Source organism: Apteryx mantelli, chromosome 7 (genome assembly GCF_036417845.1).
Source record: "Apteryx mantelli isolate bAptMan1 chromosome 7, bAptMan1.hap1, whole genome shotgun sequence".
NCBI classification, from domain to species: Eukaryota; Metazoa; Chordata; class Aves; order Apterygiformes; family Apterygidae; genus Apteryx; species Apteryx mantelli.
Genome location: NC_089984.1, coordinates 42,322,170 through 42,343,819, shown reverse-complemented (window position 1 = coordinate 42,343,819; position 21,650 = coordinate 42,322,170). Strand labels below are relative to the sequence as shown.

The window sequence follows — 21,650 nt, the reverse complement described above, 5'->3', positions numbered from 1 at the left end:
TCTTTTTCCATTCTGTACAAGGGCTCAGATATGAATCACTGTTAGGACAAAAGCAACAAAATGTAAGGATTGTACAGGATTTTCCTTCCAGGGCTGAAGAAAGCTTATTAAAAATAAGTTTAAGTTCTACAAAGGAGAAAAGTTATCTTGAATTCCAGAAGGAAATAAATTCTCCACACCAAATGCACGGCACACAACATAACCAGAAAACAAATGAACAAATTTTACAACTATATTTCACAACATCGTCTTTTAAAGACATACAAACCACAGTACTACAGCACAGTCTTATTCAAGATCCCAAACTTACTCAACATACTTTTTGGAGCACAAGCACTGTCTTGGCAATCTATCGCACCTACCCCTCTCAATCACAAATCCTTACAGCTTGACAAATTCACATATTTTGAATTTTAGGTCCTCTCGAAACACCACAAGTTCTCCCTGATCTCTCAAGGCACAGCACTGGAGCATTTTTCTCCAACGGAAATACATTGATGAAATGCTATCCAATTTTCTGTACGTTTTCCAGCTATCAGTTCCCCAATCCTGTATTGCATATTGCTCCTCAGAAAAGAAAACCTCATTTGTGTAATACAATACTGGATTAGTAGGCAATATTTTCATATGAATATCCAATCAGTTTAAAGTTAGTTGTACTGCCTCTGTCCCTTCTCATTCACTCAATAAGCTATGTTTTAGTAATAAGAACTCAGACCCACAGAGCAAGGAAAATCTGAATTTAACAATGGCTGTGGCTATTGGCTTAATTTATTTTCACGTGAATTTTAGTGTTTCTGAAAGTTTTCCTGTACAATTCATTCTCTGGCCACAAACAAGGTACAGAATTATCAGTGGCAAGAGAAGCCTTTGAGATATTATTTTTTCAACACAGAAGAATATCTGAGGCCACATATAACCCTGCAAAAGGGAGGACAACGCAGAAGCGCGTATCCTAACGGAAACAGTGCTAGCTCCAGTTTTGTGCCATTAGCAACAAACTTGCTCGAGTTTGTAACCACTTCAGAGCAAGTTCGTAAGGGCTAGCATTTGGGGGTATGTTCTTAGCCTTTACTTTATTGTGTTAATTATAATTTTAAGCTATTTCATTACGATCTCCCCCCCACCCCCTTTTTTAAATGGTCCTTTGACTTCCTGTGAAACACCTTTCAGATCACTCTGCACGCAGAAGCACGTACAGACTTTGAAGGGGGATATGCTTTTGCGTATTCTGTTTAATCAGTCTTCATCTAATAAAATCAGAACACAGAAATAAATTGCTTCATGCAACTGAACGTTAACTTTTACAGAATTGTGCTATGCAAATACACAATATCAGGGGTGTCGAGACAGTAATATGGAACTCCATATGTCTACAGAGGAATAGGGAGGGCTGCATGTGCACCTGCAGCACACAACAGGAAAGTGTCAAGGAATAGTGTACTTTGAGTTAATATTCTTTAAAAGCCAATTTCATGCACCTATGACTAGTTTTAATTTTCTTTTTTTAAGGCACAATTTTTATTTGATCCCTTTACTTACACTGGAAAGATTTTTTAATATGTATTTATATATACATACATATATATACACATACATACACACACACACACATATATAAAAAACTTCTTCTGATAAATCCCAGACACTAAATCCTTCAAAATTCATGAAAAGCAATAAGTAGTATAAGACATTTTCTTCCAAGTAAAATCTAAAATCCTAACTGTGTCATTTTTTTGGCTGGACAGCTTGCAATGCTGCATAAGCATATCAAAGTTGTACTGCTCTCTCCGCTGATCACCAAGCTCAAGCTTTGTTAATTTTTCAGAATGCTGTCTATACTCCTGAATAAAATCCACAGAAGATAAAGATAACCCTAACCCTAAACCCCCCTCACATTAATGACTTTTTTCCAATCATTTCACAATGCTCATTTCACAAACTAAACTTGTTAAATCTATCATTTTATAATTTAAATAATAAATAAATTATGCTGAGGCTGTCAGGTTTCACATTAAAAAGTGCCCTTCTGGGACTTTTAAAGAGCTTATAAAGCTCCTCAGAATTGTAAGTAGTGGTCAAATTTATTGAGCTGCTTCACACAGATCAGAAAGTGAAAGATTGGACCTTTCTTTATGGCCCTTTCCAGTGTCTGATCCAGACATCCTAATATAAAACAGCATCCACGTAAGTTATCTAAATCCCTGGAGAATTCTCCATGGCTCAAAACGTTTCATGAAATACATCACCTGAGAATGAGCAATTAGAATGAGAAAAGTGATAAAAAAATAATAAATTGAGAGCCAAAGTGTTTGGAAAGTATTTTAAACTATACTCATGAAATTCACCCATTCTGTCTGAATGAAAAATACCATCCAAATGTAAAGTCTATTCTTTGAACATCATTCTTTACTGGTACTGGAGCAAAATCTGAAGGACAACTTCAAATGCCGAGCAAAAGCTAGAGGTAGGCCGTAATTCCCCAGCTGTTAGTATCAGACCCAGGCAACACCACGTCTTCCAGAAATACAGAGTTGAACTGCATCAGGCACGAAGAGGCAAAGTCCTGTGAAATTAAGGACGTACGCAGCACAGGTTGTGTTTGCTTTGTACTTTTTTGCTAACTGTAAGAAAACAAATGCTAGTAGATCCAGGACGAAGCTACGTAGGTGTGGTTAGTCATTAGCTGACCTGCTATAAGACGTGCCAGTACAAAGCCAAACCACCAAGAAATCTTTTAAAATTGGAAAGGTTTGTTCTGTCAGCACTTTGCATCACATGGTTACAACATTTTTGATCTGACAGAAGAATCTTTCAGGTTTCCTTTATGACTAAACCATTACCGCCTATTGCTCCCTCATTGTGCTCTTCTGACAGCACGTAACCACTTAGTTTAGGTTACTGTAACCCACAGTCATCCAGGAAAGAACGAAGCGTTTCACCTCCAATTGAGAAACCTGTAAGACAACTGCTTGAACTTATGTTTCACTTGCTTGCTAATTTAAAAGGAGAAAATAAGAGAGCACGGATCCATGGCACACTAAATGGTTTATATAGTCTTACTTCAGATGAGAGACAGCTTTATAGGGAAAGAACAATGCTTCAGAAAGAAAGGACATCAAAACTTCCCTTTTCTGTAAAACTTCACTGAACACAAAAGCTGAAATAATTTATGAAAAAACCTATAGCATAGTTTAAAAATTAGAACACATGCCAACACCACTAGATGCTTAGGTCCCTTTTAAATTAAAAATTACAAGTTTTTGCTTTCATTCCTTTATGGTCTATGACCTGCAATAAATGTCAATTAGCATCTCCTTTCTTATTTTAAGTCTTCTTGTCCTTCAGATGGAACAACGTTAACTGGCTACAGCCTCCACTGCTTTGGCAGCAAGGACAAACCTTCCACCGCCAGAGGTCTGGAGACAGCGGTCGCCGCGAGAGGTTTGCAGTTCCAGCGGTTGTGCTTACCGTGCTGCGTGAAGAGGTCGCTGTGGACTATCTCTATCAGACAGTACAGCTTCTGAATCGTGAGCCGGCTCACCGGGACGTTTAGGATGAATTCAGTAAAAAGTTTGCTAGGTACAAAGGGACAATTAAAATATCTATTAATCTCTCCAAAATATATAAAAAATATCCAATAGCACCGTAGCGGCTAAACAACTGAATACTTTTGGAAAAAGAAAAAATCAATTTTTTTCCAAACACAACAGAGTTAGACAATTCACATTTCTCTGAGCAACACATTTCTTTTTCTTGTCTTTTTTTTCTTCTTTCATTTCTTTTGCCTCTCCCTTTTACTTCAGTTTTATACAGGAGTTTCTCAGTTTCATTTATGCTTCATCATCTTAAGTTTCAGATGTCTGTGATATTGTCCCTTTACTTCAATCATCACATACCCTTAATGGAATAATATTAATGACCATGTTAGACAAGAAATGGAAAAATAGTAAAAAAGATTTTAAAACGTCTCACTAATTTTCTATCATGTCCTAAAAGCTTGTTTTTCTGTTAAGCCTACTCTCAAAAGTATTATTCAAACTCAATTTTAGTATTATAACAAATGGGAAAAAAACTGTAGTGCTCAGGGTAAATCAGGGCCAAATCTTGGTACTGCTCATTCAGTAGTTTTTTCCCAGTACTTTTATTATTACATATCAAAATCGTGTTTTAGTTCAGCAACTGTATACTAGATACACTCTGCAGTCCCAAAGGAACCATAAACATATATTTTAAAAAGTTTACAGTACAGAGGACTAGAAGTTAAATTCCAGCTTCCTGACAATAGTGTCACAGTAAGATTACACTTACCTACTTTATTTCTATTTTAATCCCCCCCGCCTCTTTCTGAGGCATCGCAACACAGAAATGGAGACAGACAACCTATACAAGGGTTTCTGCAATCAAATTGGATAAAAATTCATTGTGTTTTTCACAGTCCTGTTATGATGCTTTTACATTAAAATAAAAAGTTGAAATAAATATTTTTTACTATTAAAAATGCTAAAATATTAGTTTATTTGGGTATTCCTAACTCCTTCTTAATACCCTTTCTATTTACTATCATCAGCATTCATGTGTTCCTAAGCTACTGAAATGTCTCCAGAAATAGCTCTGTTATTGTTCATTGAAGCCTATTATTATTTAAAACAAATGCATAATTCAGAGAGTGATGCATCAAGTATATAACTTAGGGGTTATGTCAGGTACTTGACCAGCTAATTCTTGGCATCTCATTACATGATTTTACTATTCAAGCTTGCAAGGTTCGTCAAGAAATGTCAGACCTCCACGCTACGCATTTTACTTTAGAAATAGGGTACTTATGTAGCCCTGCAACCATTTGCAGCAGCAAAGACATTTGATCAAAGCGATACAGAATCTCCAGCAATTATATTTCATTGCATCTGAGCTTTAAAGTCACCAGTGTAGTAATAAAATTAAATACTAAAAATTGTATGTTAAAATATATAATTTAGACCACAGTACATAGTTCATTAATTCTACTTACCTAAGTTCTTTTGGATCAAATACTAATTTCACATCATTGACAATCGCTGGCAAGTATTTAAGTGCTGCCCCCTAAAAAAGAAGAATAAGCAAGACTGAAATTCATACCTCTTTAAAGCTGGAGGAAGAGTTACGAGAACAGAATCACATCATAAGTCACTTTGGCTAAATTATTCCCTAGGCCTTCAGCTGAACCACTGTAACTTACTCTTAGTCTAATTTATCTAGGGGATAAGTTGCCGAAGCTCAACACTCAATAAAAATGAATTGGTACGCAAGGCTTCATAAGCTACGTTCCTCTAATCACTTTTTCTACAGAGCTGGAGAAACTCCGTAGAGCTAGAGAATCTCCTTCTCCTTATCCTCATCAGCCATGCTACAGCTGTTTGGGTTTAAATCTGCCTCCACCATTTAAAAATAAAATAGAAATGCACTATTGTTTTCACCTGCAATAAATTCTTCATAACCACTAATGAAATTGCAGTTCTCCCTCATTCCCCTTGAACTTCCAGCAGTCACTCCATTTCACAGTATATAACGCAACGATTCATAAGATATAAGTCTTTATGCAGAGAGGCTGAATGCCTTAACTATTCATATTAACTGTTTTCGGTTTAGGCTTCTTTCCATTTCTTAGTAACAGTTACCACAGTTCTTAATTTATTCCCAAAGCAAAAGTTCTCTCACTTGCATCATCAATAAAAAAATCCAGTAATTAAAATCCCATAGTTAAACTCACTGACCAATTTAATACCAAACAATTCTAATGTGACTGTATTAGAAAACATTTTTGGTTAGGCAGCAATAGTAAGCTGACCTGTAATAACACCCAAGCTAAACATCAGTCTACACAAACAGCAATTTCAATCCAGTTTTTTTTCCAGCTTCCATTTGCAAATGGATTGAAATGTCACATTTCGTCCTGCTTCTCTTATGTCTCCAGTAAGATATATTTCAATTTCATTTTAACACCAAAGCTGAGAAGATATTCCACCTAAGAAAGCTATACAAAAGTCTTTTTTTGTTTTAATGTTAAAGTCAATAACTTACACGCATGCACTGTTTTTACTGAGGTTCGCCCAGTTCTTGCCTCCACTGTGCAACAGGCTAGAGAGGAACACGGTAATTCAAGTAAAGACCACAACAGCCAGACCTAATTCACATTGCTTTGCACTTTATTAATAATATTAAACAGCTTGATTACAGACTTTTTTAGCCCCCCAAAAGCGGAATGATTCGCTCCCCACACAAGGGGGTTTTCTTCGTTTAGGGCTCAGCGTTTGCAGTTTCCACCAACGAGAGCAGCGCGTGCTCGCCGCCCTGGTAAGTCAGGTCATAAATTCAACGGAAGACAGAAGCCCTAATACTTTTCTTTTTCTCAGTTCCTTTCCAGTCTGAAACCCCTGATTTCACAAGTAATTATACTTCACAACTCCATGGCCAGCAGGGTATTAAGAGACAGAAGGCTTCTCTTTAGCAACACGGTTCTAATATTAGTACGAGCCGCCACAGGAAAAGCGACTCAAGGAATATTGCTTCACAGGAACACACTACTACTGCTCTGTTTTCAAACTACTACACTTCTCTGCCACAACCCCGATAACTTTAGATCGAATTACACTGTTCCTGAATGTACTAGGTCAATTGTTTGATTACAGTCACAAGTGCCATCTCAGCCCAGAAGTTAAGCAAAAAGGGAAAAAAAACATTTAGTTTAGACTTCACTATCAATCAAATATTTTAATTGTCTTTCCAGCTAAAAATACAAGTACCATTAATGATTAATATGTACTATTTTAGAGCAAAGTTCAGGTATATTATACAGTATAATTATTTTAATTAAATCATTTGCATCTCTTTAGGTAAGATTACAAGAGGTATCAGTGATACAAAATAAGTAGTTTCGTGAATAATGTATGAAGCAGCCATTAATTTACATATTTCTCACCAAAAAGGCAGATTAAAGTGATTTTGGTAAGCTGGTTAAAGATGACCTATCCATGTCCCAAACATATCCAAAAATGCAAGTTCTGGCAATTCTTTCCTGCAGACAGTCAAGAGCCATTTCCTAAGCCAGCTGGCTCCGCGGTGCGAGAGACAACAGGACTGCTGCACTCCCTCACACCCCTCTCCTCTTTTCTGCCTTTTCCTCACAAAATACTGGCATAAAGGACGCCAGCGGGACACCTGGTATACCAGCGTGGGAAGAGGTTAAAGGAGCCCATTCAAGACAGGAAAAGGCAGGTGCTAGTCAGGAGAAACAGGCCAAGAGAAATCATAAATGTCTAAATAAGAAGCCTCCTCAGTGGCAGTCCCTGGGCTCCATGTGTTTCATGGACTTTCAGAACAGCAGAGGCACAGGGCAGGCTCACCGTGATGGTCCTAACCGCTATCAGATTCCTTAGGAATTTCATGGGGGTTTTTGCTGCTCCAAGATGTTCTCATATAAACAGAGCTCACAAAACTAACTTGATTTGAGATAAAGATACCTGTCAAGCACGAATATATCATATGCATCAGTAGCCTGTCTACTGGCGAGGGATTAAGCAATGGGAACACCTAAGAAAACTAAGGGAAAGGACCCCCACACAAACACTGCAAGATGTTAAGCTTGTAGCTGACATTCTCCTCTTTTCACAAACTCTGGGCAAGGCAAGGAAGGTGTTTTACTACAACCATGAAAGCTTAGTTGCATGCAGGGGCTAAACCACTACTCTTCCACACTTGAAGCATTTCAGATAGGTTTGTGGATAGCAGACCAGCAGTCTTTCCAAACTGACAAAAGCAGGCCTATGCTACAAGAATAAGGTTTTTTGGAAAAAAAACTCTTGGTCCTTCCACAGGGCACTCCATTCCCTCTTTCCACTACCAGACCTGGGATCACATCAGAGACAGCGATACCTGTCACCCTGCTCTAGAAAGCTATGGGACACTCAGGACTTGGACAACTGGCCTGGGTCCAATTACGGAGGGTTTTTTTCTGATGAGCTCAGAGGTGACAGACTTGCTGGCTATGAGGAAGGTTTGACTAGGACTAGACCAGGAAGAAGGCGCTGGGTTTCCTCTGGTTGGCTTAGTGGCCCCATGACATGGCTGTCCATGTGGTGGAGCACTGTGCCGGCTCAGCCGGGTCGGGATCCTGTGCGAAAGCAGCCTTTTCTCACCCCTCCACGGGCACACGCGAGTGAAAAGCTGATTCAGCACTTTAGAAGGCTTCACAGAAAGACTTTGCGTCACAAGTACTCCTAGAACAATCCTATCTGCTTCTTGAACTTTATTATATTGCAGAAAATAGCCTGCCAAGAGTGAAAAGGAGAGAATTTTTCATTAGTTTTGAAAGAAAAAGAAAAAAAATCAATATTGGAAAGAATGGGAATTTTCACTCCAAAGATAATATGAAGGTTAGGTCCTCTGCCTTCAATTGCTTTGTTTCACAGACTGTGTGCATGACAATGAAAATAAATTTACAAGAATGTTTAAACTGGGAGAGTTTTACTTTCATATGCAAAATATGTGAAAGCCTCATTAGTCAGAACTTCATTAAGGAATTTTGGGAAAACAGCAAAGCCTTCTGAAGCCTATTACATCTTGCTGAAAACTAGACTGGAGACCTCTTAGCTGTCGACCACTAGCTGTGTAACTCTGGCTCTTATTTACTAAGTCAGCAGTGAGTGGCAGTAATAGTAAATAGCTTTTTCTTTTTTCTTCTTTTTTATTTTTAAAGCAACATATAGACTGGTATCAGAACCTTTGATACTTGTGCCAATGTAAAACAGCAAGAACTACCCGTACAGCTGTTTACCTACCTGTCATATATTATCTGATCAAATCACTTGGTATCATCATACAAAAAACAGTTGATAAGGCGAGTACACAGAAATATCAGCTCACTGTTTGGTAAGTTTTGATAGCTGTCACTGCCCTGAAGCAAGCAACTACCGTTATTACAGTTTTAACTGCAGAGCCTTCATTTTGTTCCAAGGACAACCAAGGACTCAAGTACAGGCTCCGCATTTTAACGCATTCAGCTCTTTGCCTGTGTCCCTCTGCCTGACATGATGCTGTGGTTGGTAACAGGCAGAAGCTATGGAAACACATGTTTACAAATTAAATAACAGAGTAGGTAAGAGTGACTGTCAATCAAGTAAGGAAGAATTCCAGAGCCACCTTTCACTGCAAGTTTTTTTTTTTGAAGACCGAGGATATTGCATTCATTAAACAACTTAGAACAACCTATAGAAGTAAGGAGAATGAAGCACCAGTGACCGCTGAGGTGGAGCGGGAAGAGTAGTTCAATGCGGAGCAGCTGCCAAGCAAAAGCACCGTTCGCAGTTCTGGGGTGTCCTTTCGGCTGCAGCGCCGGGGGCTACAGCAAATATTCTGTCCAACATTTTCTGAACAGTGACCAAGAGAGCGTTTAGGCACTAGACAAAATGAATAAGGTTGGTTGTTCACAGCACCAGGTGCTGATATTTGCTGAGCTAATCTTAGGTGACAGTTCCAAATCACCTACTGGAGAAGAAAACAAAGGCTCTTTTCGGCTAGTAATCTGAAGAGTCAAAAGAAGAATTTCCCAGGATAGCTGTAAATGTATTTGTATTGATATTAAGAATTAAAACTTAATATATGCAAAAGCCTGTTCATGAGAAACACTTCTCTTGAAAGTTTCAAAGCCTCAAGACAAATCACGGCAACTATCCCCATAAATAAAAACAAAATAATTTGCTATCAGTTACATAAGCTGGAACAAATCTAGTAAGGCTACACAAGTGGCTCCAAGTGAGCAAAGAATATGGTCCTGGAAGTGTCCTAGACAAGCTGGATGAAGACACCAGATTGGGGCAGTTGAACAAAATTCTAATTAAAAATATTAAATAAAAGTTTGAGTAGAGTGTGCGCTTAGCCATTAAGTGCCCACTCAATTTCAAGTCAGCTCACACTCTTCTGCAACATGAAGACAAACATTTTTGAGTATTCATTATTATAAAAATATTACTAGTAGAACAAAAAAATTTCATAAGGCAAGACTGTTACAGCACATGCTCAATTTTGTTCTCAAATTCATTCTATTGACTGGAATTGAGCAAATACCCAATATTTCTCACCAATGTTTGCTCAAATATAAAAACTATTTATACAAATAAAATACATCAAATATAAAAATATAAAAAACTGCCACAGTACTGATATTTTGGTGTTTGCTTTTCTAAAAAATAAATAATAAAAGAAAATAAATAACTGATGAGTTCGTCTGCAGGAGCATTCAGAGACAAAAGGGTTTAAGGGAAGGGTGGTGAAAATCAGTTTTGAATTCCAAAGCCACCAGGCCTCTGCTTCTACAGAATGAATTCTCTACTCCAGGGTGACATCTATCAGATGACTTCAAGTAACTAACATGGAAAATTTGCAGTGGTTGCTGGCCAGTTTCACAAGAGGAGAAAAAACTAAAAACAAGAAAACTGTTAATAGGTTAGATGCAAATTTCAAAGCATTCCAGTTTTATTCATAGTCCATTTAAACCATCAAGCTTGATCATCAAGTGTTTCCATGTATGCTTAAAGGACTACTTACATGCTCGGAAATCAAGCTCATAACTGTAATTATGCAAATAGCCCCATTATGTACACGCTTATGTGTTTTGATGGATGAGGGCTCTAATGACCAGTTATAAACTGCAGCCATTGCTGTGTTTTTATTTGCTTATCATTCGAATGCATGTAGCAATAAATGTTTAGTAACACACACTAAAAAAGAGCTTGTCTTTTATATTTTGAATTAAAATTTCACAATCATCAAAATTAACGCTTTAATGACTTAAATGAAGTACTTTCAGGTAAAGCTATTTACAACATCAATTTAGTGCCTGTACTTAGCACAAGTATCGGCTATTTAAGCTTTGCTTTACAGACAAATCAATGAAGTTTAATATCTTAAAATTTAAATAAAATTTTGAAAATATATTTTCCAATTTCTAATCGCAACTGACACTTACAAATAAGACAGTATGATAGTACAAGTAGGCTCTGTAGCCACAGGAGTAAATCTGTATCTCTGCAAGTAAAACAACTACCAAAATTACTTGTCACTGATACTAACTTTCATAAGAGACCAGCTCTGACTATAGTTTTTATTCTGCTAAAACCTGCAGCTGAAAACAGGTCTTTTATTAGCAGTAGCACAACTACAATGCTGGTTACTCCCAGGATATTAGAATACAGATGTGAGGAATATTAAATTCAGAAGATAAAGAACAGTCCTCGTCTTTTAATATAAGATCAGGAACAAACAAATAAGCAGCCTGTTAACTTCTTTCAGAGCTTTTTTTTTTAAAAAAAAAGTGAATTAAATTACTTTCCATTCTTGATTAGTAATGGACAAAGGTTCAAATTTCTCATCTCTGCAAGAAGTACAGGAAAATCTAAATAAAAATCTTAACTTCATAATTAGTGATGCCTAAAACATTTAAACATGACAAAAATAGCAATAGACAAAACAAAAATAAACATCTTTAGTTCTGTGATTTTTAAGGATTTTGTAATAACTGCTATGAGATCCCATTAAATACACATCCAAAACTGGAAATATTAATCTCTCACATACTTAGGCTATAATTATGCATAATTTTAAGCTAGGCTGCAATAAGTGTTTTGCTTACATTAAAGAAAAAATAGTTAAGTGGGACTTCTCATACTGTGGAAAACAAAAGCGACAAAAGTATCCCTAGCCTAATCAGGTTACCAAAAAAAAAATCACTTAAGTACTACAAAAAATACAAGTAAACTAGGAAGGAGGAAGAATAAAAAGGAGAGAAAGGAGAAATAAGATAGAGCATTATATGAATAATGAATATATTTTTTGGTTACAGAGTTAAAATTTTTCCTGCATCCTGAAAGTGCATCTAACAGTGAGTATTACTGATTTCTTTTTATTATTTTTATATATTTTTTTAAAAAACTTTTCTTTCTAGGATGCAGCTCAAGCATGAGTCAAGGTGGTGCTGAAGTCAGCATTACTTCAAGTTTGGGTTAGCCTGTTAATTAAGATAAAGTATTTTTTGATATTAGATCTCTTCTCTCCATACACACCCACGCAGCTATACTTATGTAAAATGAGTATTTCACTTTTACACACAAATATGATGACTGTAAAGGGGTTACATCCACATCCACAGCACATACATATGAAAAGAACCATAACTGACACTTCTTAAATGAGGCAGCTCACAACACTACCCTATTGAACAGCTAAGTCGAAGAGCATGGTGATTCAAGGATGCCGTACTAAACTACAAATAATAATAACAATAGATTTAAGAATTAAAGTAAAAATAATACAGTCCAGAAAAGTCAAAGCTCTGGCTTAAACAATAAATTAAGCAGTAAGCGATGGTCGCAGTTCCCTGCGCATCCAATACACAGGATGAAATTCCTAGGTTTTCTTGTTTCACACAATAATTGCAACTTATTCCTTAAATCATCACAACCACCTCACTACGTAGAGCAGCCATCCTCTGTGACCTTTAAGATCTCTTAATAAGAAGGGAGAGGAAAGACAACAACTGTTGAAACACAATTACGTACAGATATGGCATAAAGTAAGAGCATGCCTTCTTTTTCTTTTCTTTTGAAAAACAAGAACCCTCGAAACCCCAGCACTAACTGGAGGAGCTCTCACCTTAATGAAAAGTTCCCGAGCTTTTCGTTTCCAAATGAAAACAGGCACATAGCAGCAGTATTCCCAGATGAAGATGGGAGTTCAGATATATGCCTCCTTTCATTACCTCTAATGCCTATCTTTAGGCAAATACAAGCACCTACACTCTAGATTTTGGAATTCATGCTAGGGCCCAGGAAACCTAAACTAAGATGATGCACTACTATGCTGTAGGTGCTGGAGTCCTGTAATAAATCCAAATCCCTCTTCTCTTCTAACAAGTTTTTCTCTAGGACAATGTGCAAGCTTATCCTCCAAACCCAGCTTACTCCAAGTGTTCCCGAGTTTAAGCTGGGAAGAGTTTTTAAGCTAGGAGATGGCTTCATCCCTTAAGAGGAGAATTACCTTAAGTATCAGGTCACCAACTCCCAAAGCAGTCTAGCCCACCTTGAGAAAAATAATGCGGATGTCCGTGTTTCATTGCCAATGGAGCCTAGCAGCAAGCCAAGAACACAAACCCATCTACACAAGTGCATATGCTCAGAAACACATGCAAAAAGTTTAAGCAGCATCACGAGATCAGTAAAATTGAAGCATACTTGGTACACTGTTTGGATAAGTATCCTAAATATCTTCTGTCTCAAAGTCAAAAGTTTATGCTGTAATCTATGTTTTCAGCAGGAACTGTTTGTAAGCGTGTCCCCTTTTTCATTACTTTGTCATGCCTGGTAGCATTTAGTACCTTTGCAGGTTTATTGAATAAGAAAAATGACTCTCCTACACAAAAATTTTATTTTATCACCATTTATCTAACACACTATTGTATTAACACAAAGCTACATTAAAAAGACCAAAAACATGGCACTATATTGCATCAAGGCATCCTTCTACCGCTCTGCAGAAGACAAACAAAACAGTCTGCACAAACACTTTGTCATATCAAAGCACACTGAAAATAAGATACAGTTGCCTGGCTAAAGTAGCTTAAGATCACTTCCGATATAATTTTGGATAACAGATGGAAAGAATGGGTGTTTTATTAATTTACTTTTATTATGCAGTTGAGAGTATTGAGCAATCCTTTCATTAATACAAAACGGAAATTATTAACTATAATAATAAAAAGAATCGACAGTAAGTAAATGACAACAAAGCAGCAAAGAGTATAGCAAGAGTCTTGCAACAACAGAAAAGTAAGTTCTATTCTACCCTTCCTTGGGTTTATACCAACAAGGAACGTCAAAAAATGGCAATGAAAGCTTCTTTACAGTAGCAGTTGAAAACCGCAGTACTAACTGAAGGGTGTAATAAGTTTTGAAGAAATTCCAAATAGTGTACTACCTGATTTGTCTAGTATTTAAGTTCAACTATTTGTACTACATAAAAACAAAGATACCCTGCTTAAAAATGTCATTTCCTAATATCATTCACTTCAAACTGCACATCTAGCCTTAGAAATAAGAAAAAAGTCATTGCCAAATATAATGTATTCTTATGAACTCTTTTGTATGAAGCAGCAATGAATTTGCTTTACCTGACTCAGCCTGTGCATGATTTTAATGTTTATTTTCATCTTCTATGTCATTCAACACAAAACACAAACCTTCCACATGAGTATTATCTTTGGATGCGATTCTACCAAATTCAACCCCAACCAAAGAAAGCCCAGCCAGCAGCTGGATGAAGCCGCTTCCAGGAATGCCTAAGCACCACTTCTGAATTGCCCCAGTCTGCACCATTCTTTCATTCCAAATCACAGCCGAGCCAGCGCCTCTGGCAGGAAGTTTAAGACTGCATAAAGTATGAACACAAGCAAAACGGTATTGCCTATTTCTAGAGATTATTGTACTTGTTACTAGTGTATCAGGCTTCCCCAAATAGGTTCTATGAAACAGGGAGATCTCAGTCCAGGGCCGCATTTTAGTACTTATTTTAAATGGTGGTTATGAATATTTAACCTGTTGGAAAATCCATCCCTGCAAGACTACTGCTCCTGTTTTATGTGGGGGGGGGGGGGGTTGTTTGGGTTTTTTTGGTTTTTTTTTGGTCTAGGCACCTGAGCAGCTTGTAATGTATTTCAGTATCTTGATTTAATTACTTTTCACTGGCTTTAGCAATAAATGCTTATTATCAGAGGAGAATAAAATAGGGCATGGATACGGAAGAATATGCATTATGGCTTTAACAGTGACAAGGATTATAAAAAGCCCCCACATACCCAAGTGAATTCTTCTGAATGAAATGTATCTTCTTCTGCCCCAGGCCTCTTTGGTCACATTACAGGATAATTTTGCATATACACCTACTTTCATCAAGATTATTAAAAGCACGAAGAACTCATTTACCGATCTCGTTTCCAGTCATCCTGAACACCAGTACAAAACCATGCATAAGCGCAAACATTCCAGCAAACTGCAAGAGCCCTGCTGAGAATAGTTCAGCTCCCTCATACAAACACAATCTCAATCAGACAATCCTCATAAATTTGATGCAGCTGGCTCAACTGCCCTTGTTTCAAAGAGATGCAAGAATAAATTACTAGGAAACATTTGCATTTTTATCTAAACTTGAAACATCATGCTAGGCTTCAGATGAGCTCGTGCTTAAACAGTAAAAGGTTAGGGAAATAATTATCATGCACTAATTAGCAGAAAATAGGAATAAAAAAAAAATCAAGAAAGCTCACTATACTTGTAGCCATTAAAAATATGCATATGCACCAAATGCTGCATACCTTACTGAAGCAAATAAGTCAAAAAAAGTCAAACATACCTGAAAAACAAACAGTTTAATCTCTCTACATATCAAGCTACTATGGCAGCCCACTAACATTCATCATGCAAGAAACATTTTAGTTAGAGGAAGACCTAGAACATCTGTCAGCTTAAATCAGTGTTGTGATTTCCCTCTCCAGGTTGGACAGCTGCACACCTCCAAAAGCAAGCTCCAAATTCCATGTGCACCAACGCAGCGTAGAAAGTGGCCTCCAAATTCCTGCCACAGTCGGGGTTAACGCTGCCACGAACAAGCAATCCTATTTAGGTAACTAACAGTACAATGTTGCTTTAAACACTGTAATTTATATCATGCCAGCTTTTCAAATTCAAGGCTATAGTACTGACTGCTGCTGCCTTTGCAACCTAGTATGAAAATTCCATTCTTCCAGCTTAGTGTTTTCATAGCAACATATTTAAACAGCCCTTTAACAGCTATAAATGCTAACAAATCTTCGTCCAAGTTGTGATGGGAAAATAAAGATTTTTATCTACTTGTTGTAAAAATACATAGCTGAGGCATTACAACTCAATTGTAAAATGAGCTTCTAATAATATTTTTAAACCGTTATTATTTTGCAATACCAAAAGCTCACAAAATGAAACAGTTACACTCTGGGGGGAAAAGAAAAAAGTTTTTCCCATGCCTATGTTTAGCCAACAACTACAAGTATATATATTAAGCATTCGGTGACCAGATCTTCAGTCAAAGTGACAACTAACAAAGCAGAGAGCAGGCCAGGGCCAGCACAGGGTTTAACTTCGGGGGCCCTTTTCCTTGACTGATACCCCCGTCAGAGGCAGCTGGAGCAGCGAAGGACAAGCAGCTGACACCAAAAAGCAGCTGCTAAGCCCAGGCCAGCTCAAGGCCTCTTAGAGGACCTCGTGCAAAAGACTCAGCCAATGCCCCTACCAGCCGCAGGACTGAGAATCAAGGCATCCTCCTCAGTAACGCAAAGCATGATTTTGGTCCTGTAAAGAATTTTACAGGCATTTTTGCTTTTTTAAGTCTTGAGAAAAATTTAATGTGTGTAAAGTTAGCCCTACAAGTAGTTAACAAAACTGCTAAATATCACTTCTTTCTTGCCCTCTACAGAAAATATTCTTGACTTCCAGTATTCTCACAGGCTGAAACAGAAGTCATGTGTGCAGATCAGCCACATATCCAAATTCTCCCCTACCAAGAAATTTAAAATAGCCATAAACCTAAAAGGGTAATAAATTTGAAGTCTCCTTTTGTGCTGTATAGCCTTAAACCCTTGCACATTCATTCAGCTTTCTTTATTTTTATATGTACCCAAACCCTTTGTGGGGGTGGGGGGGGGAGCAGTTTAAATGCAAAATATTAAGTAATTGAAGCGTTGAGCTATAGTCAGAAACAGTTCAGTTTCCACAAGGACATAATATTTGAACAGATAAAAAGTAATTCTTGCAAAGAACGTAGGACTAGTCAGTCATTCTCCCCCGCACAACGGCGGTCTGAATGCCTATTCTCTTAACAGACAGGCTGAAAAAAGTCCCAGTGTAGCCAAACCAAAGGGAGAAGTCAATGATTTCAGAACTTTCCAGTGGTAGTTCTGCTTCATGTTGATAAAATACCAAGACAGATTACAATGTTTGCAAGAAGAAATAGCTATATTCAAATTTATGAATTAAGCACCTCTCTCTCAAGGTGTAAAGCACCTGTTTTCTGTGTAGGTCTTTTCAACTTCTTATCTCTCCAGACAGATTTACTTTGTATACACTTGTTCAGCTTCCCCCAAAATATGCTAAAGAAAAAGAGGAAAAAAAGAAAAAAAATCCCCCCACACACAACCCAAAATTGCTACAGCTAGATCTGCAGATCTTCACTGCACAATATGCCTAGCAACTTACCTGCTTATCATTAGTTTTCTAAAAATCCTAACAGCGTATCCAGCAGCATAAGTGTTTTCTGCATCAGACTGATGGTGCATCCAGCCCAGAGTTCCATCTCCAACAGTGGCCACAGAAGATGCTATTTAGAGCAAGCACGGCCATTTCTGGTCCATACCCCTTCTAGCACCCCCTGCATCCTTTAGAGGGTGCATCTCTACCTGTCCCTTTAGGACACAGACCACAGGTTCATAAACAAATCTGCCTAATTTCTTTTTAAGCCTGCTGATCCTGTCTATCTCCATAACTTCCTGTGACAGCAAGCTTCAGGAGTGAAGGACAACTTTCTTCTACCTGTTTTAAATTGACCTCCTACTGGTTTCAGTGAGCACACCCTATTTCTTGTACTGTGGAATTTGGTGAAGAACAGTTTCACTGATAGTTTATCTTCCAGGATGCTACACCATTCCTTGATCACAATTCTCTGCACATCTGTAAACACTTCTTGAGATACAGACACCAGAAGAGCACCCAAAACTCCAGATGTGGATGCACCATGGCTACACAGAAGCAAAACAACAGCCCTGTCTTGTTCCCATTATCCTTCCAGATAACACCCAAAATCCTTTGGTTTTCTTTGCCTGCCACTGCACATTGAACCAATGATCCCAGAGAGTTGTCAGCGATGACTCCAAAGTATCTTTCCTGAACCGCAGTCAGCTTCAAGTAGAACATCTTGCAGGTATTGTTTGATTTACCTTTACTAAAAGGTATTACCTTACATTCATCTACCCTGAAGCTCCTCTTTTGGCCCACTCAGTTTTGTGAAGTCCTCCTGAAGTTCCTCACCACTGTCATGGTATTTAACTTCAAACTCTAGGTCTCTGATAAACATGCTGAACATGTTATCACATCCACTTTATCCATATGCTTAATGACACCCTCCCAAAACCTCCAGCGGGTTTGTCAAGCAAGATTTTCCTTTACAGAAGCCATGCTCACTCTCCTCCATGTTTATACACCTATTCAATAATTATATTCTTTATAATAGATTCCAACCATACAGTCCTAGTTACTGAAAGAAATGTAGTGCTCAGTCAATATGTGAACATAACAAAAGCAATCTCAATCTCCAGAAAGCCAACACTAACAGTTACATATACTAAGACCTAAGTAACTAGACTCCAAAGAAGCTGAAAGCAATGAATAAGGAATGAAAGGTTGTTGAGGCTTCTGAAAAGTGTTCAAAAACACAATTTTCAGAAAACCTCACACAGGGTTACCTCACCTATCTGCTACTACCTAACTACTTCAAGTAGTCAACTGTAGACAGTAGATGTGTCCTATGCAAGTTTGCAAGGATTCAAACATAAAACAATATGCAGACCAGGACAGACACTGCTACAGTGTGACATCTCTAGCCTTTGCTGGAAAGTCTTTTTACCTGCATCTTAGCTGAATACAACAAAATATTTTTGGGGTATTTGATGAAATGGTTTCTTCAAGGCATAAATCTATTGAAAAAGAAACTCAGCTGCATCTACCTTCCCAAAGTAGGCCTCAAAAATGGGTCTCAGGAAAATAAAACTTGCATCCAATCCTCATAATCCGAAAATGTTCTATTTGTAAAACACTGGATATCATATCCAAAGTCACTGACACTGAAGATTACCGATTTCCATTCAGTACAGTGGTTTGCCAGTGGGATGACAATATAGCTTTTTTGAAATATGTAATATCCCTGTTCTGTTATCAGATTTTACAGTCTCGGTTCTGCCTTTCAAACCAAAATATTCCAACTCAATAGCTTTATCCCCACTATCTATTTTTGCTGCGAGCTCGGCAGGGTATTACTAGCTTAAGAGCTGCATGTGTTCAGTTACAAAGGATCTTTGTCTTCGACTTAGGTACTTTCTGCTGTATTCTTTCCAGCTTCCTTCGACAGGAAGGTCTTGCGCAGCACAGCACTTAGTCCCAGTCTTTGTGCCTCCCAACTGCTATAGAAAATTCCTCTAATGCAGAATCACCATATATCTGAGGAGTCAGTGTCATAGTATTCCCAAATTCAAACCCAGTTTTTAGCCCCCGATTGCCATGTTTCAGATGATTCAGCACAACTGGGTCAAGAGTTAGGTCCTTTAATAACTTCTACTAGGAATCACAGTGACCGAAGAGCTGTTTACTAGAGTCTCTATACACTTCCAAACTGGAAAAGATTTACCCGTTGAACGTGAGACTGGAATTGACACATATGCTGCTACATTGACCTCAGACTGTTCTAGATACAAACTCTAGAACACCTATAATTTAATGCTTCTGCTTTGTAATACTAACATCCATGTTCATCTGAGGTCAGCTACAGCCTTCCCAATTCTGTAAGCCAGCTAATTCTACCAAAAGTGGGCATCATATTAAAGAGACAACAGAACAGGAGAAAAAAGTTTACAGTCTGAATCACTCCTAGTCTTCCACAAGACACAAGCACTAGGGCTTAAGGTACTATATCATAGTTACTGAACAGCCTAGGATATAAATATAAGTGCCTAAGGATATGATGATTCACACTGTCACCAGCATCTTAAAGGTAATGCCTTAAAAGAAGGTTATACTTAACAATAACTTAAAGAAGTTAAATAAGCTAAACTTTATTTGATCCCTAACTAAATGCTCTGCTAACAAACAAGTGAGGTACTTGCAGTGATATAAGTTTATTTGTATCAAGCACATTCTTTATACAGCCAAACAGTCTTTATCAGAAGCCACAAGTACTAACCATGTTTGAAGTAAAAATACACTCTTGGGCACAAATACAAGCACATGCTTCATCAACCACTTCATTATGGTTTTCCAGTGCAACAAAGATGAAATGTTTTAATCATGCTGTCACAGGAGGCAAAAGGAAAGCCAAGATAGAGACATCCGAAGTACATACCTTCACTATGACAGTTTGATCAGAGATGCTACTCATCATCTCATTGATGGACTTAAACAGCTGCAGCAACGATTCCCTGAAGTCTGCTTCTCCTTTGTTTTCATAAAGTCTGGAAAATAATTACATGTCATAAGCACAAGCTAGCTAAAAATGGTAGCGCAAAGTCTGCTGTTCAAGTGACAGGTGACAATTCTTTGCATTACTTTAACAAAAAGAAACCCTAAAATTTCTACAAGTTTCTTCAATGAACCAGGACTTTTCTTTCACAGAAGGACAAAGAATGGAAAGCGACTGACATGGGTTTGGCCAGCAGGAACAAGGAGTTTATGTTTTAAAGCTTCCCATGTAAAATACCACGTTCAGTATTGTTCTTTAGAGGCCTTTGAGTCAACCCAAATCCCCATGCCGAAACAGCAACGGGCTAAACTCCTTCCACTCTGTACAAGAGCTGGCAGGTGTCCAAGAGGAACAAGGCCAAAAAGCACTCCAGTTTGGAGGCCACAAAGCAGCCAGACACAGACAAGTTGCCAGCAATCATTAAAATCCACCAGTGACATACAGTGAGTTACCTTACCAAACACCATGAAAGGAAGAAGAAGAGTGTGTCAACCATCTATTTCCTCAACAAACCCTCTTCTTCATGGGAAGGGAGGACTAAAGTTACAATGCATTCCACCTCTGACTTCCAGAAAGCTGACACCAACCTAGTCTATGTCTTGTTTCCCATACAGTCAGTGCAGGTACCTCCAAAGCTAAAGTTGGCAAGATGGTCCCTGGGCCCTTAGGCAGCACTATCGCAGAACTGATCTACCAGCAGGAACCTCCCAGCTTTAGGGGATCTCTCGGTCAGGTACTTCCAGAGGGATCAAAGCTGCCCTGTGACTCCTGAGGAACATCAACTGAAGAAAGATGAAACCAAGCTAAAAAACTTGGCCCACTAGTTCAATATGGTATATAAATGAACACTCTTGAAACTCCTTTGAGTACTTGAAATGTAAAAGTTTGAATAAATTTAAAATGTTCAGATGTAGAGGGAAGAGGTAGGGGGAGAATGATTCTCACTACAAATGGGAAGGGAGGGGAGAAGACCACTAGTTTTCCAAGTAATTCCCTGACTTAACCTACTTTTTTCTCCTCCCTTTGGTAATATGCATGACTCACCTGTCTAAGGGCTGTCACAAATATACTTCTTAGACTACTCAATTTTACTAATTTCTGCAAAATGAAATTAAGCTACACAGACTAAATATGGTCCCAAAAGAAGGATCAGTGCTTAAAAGAAACACAGGAGAAACTGGCATCTGGGTCAAGTCTAAACAACTGGAATTTCTCCCTGCCTAACTCCACACTTTTCTCTCTAGGCTTTACTGTCTCAAAAAGCCTTATCCAACAGCAACTCTGCTGCCTAAGCCCTCCTCTCCGAAACA

The 21,650-nt window shown here is 38.0% G+C and overlaps 1 protein-coding gene across 1 annotated transcript in view; it reads right to left on the bottom strand.

Annotated features, from left to right (window-relative positions):
• The window catches only part of DOCK1 (dedicator of cytokinesis 1), a 310,679-nt gene that overhangs the window by 218,445 nt on the left and 70,584 nt on the right, over positions 1-21,650 (bottom strand). Inside the window, exons 23-25 of the mRNA XM_067300378.1 lie at positions 20,224-20,332; positions 5,012-5,082; positions 3,472-3,578 (exon numbers count right to left, since the gene is read on the bottom strand). Of these exons, the coding sequence (XP_067156479.1) occupies positions 3,472-3,578; positions 5,012-5,082; positions 20,224-20,332 (287 nt within the window). The remainder of the gene's footprint in view (positions 1-3,471; positions 3,579-5,011; positions 5,083-20,223; positions 20,333-21,650) is intronic.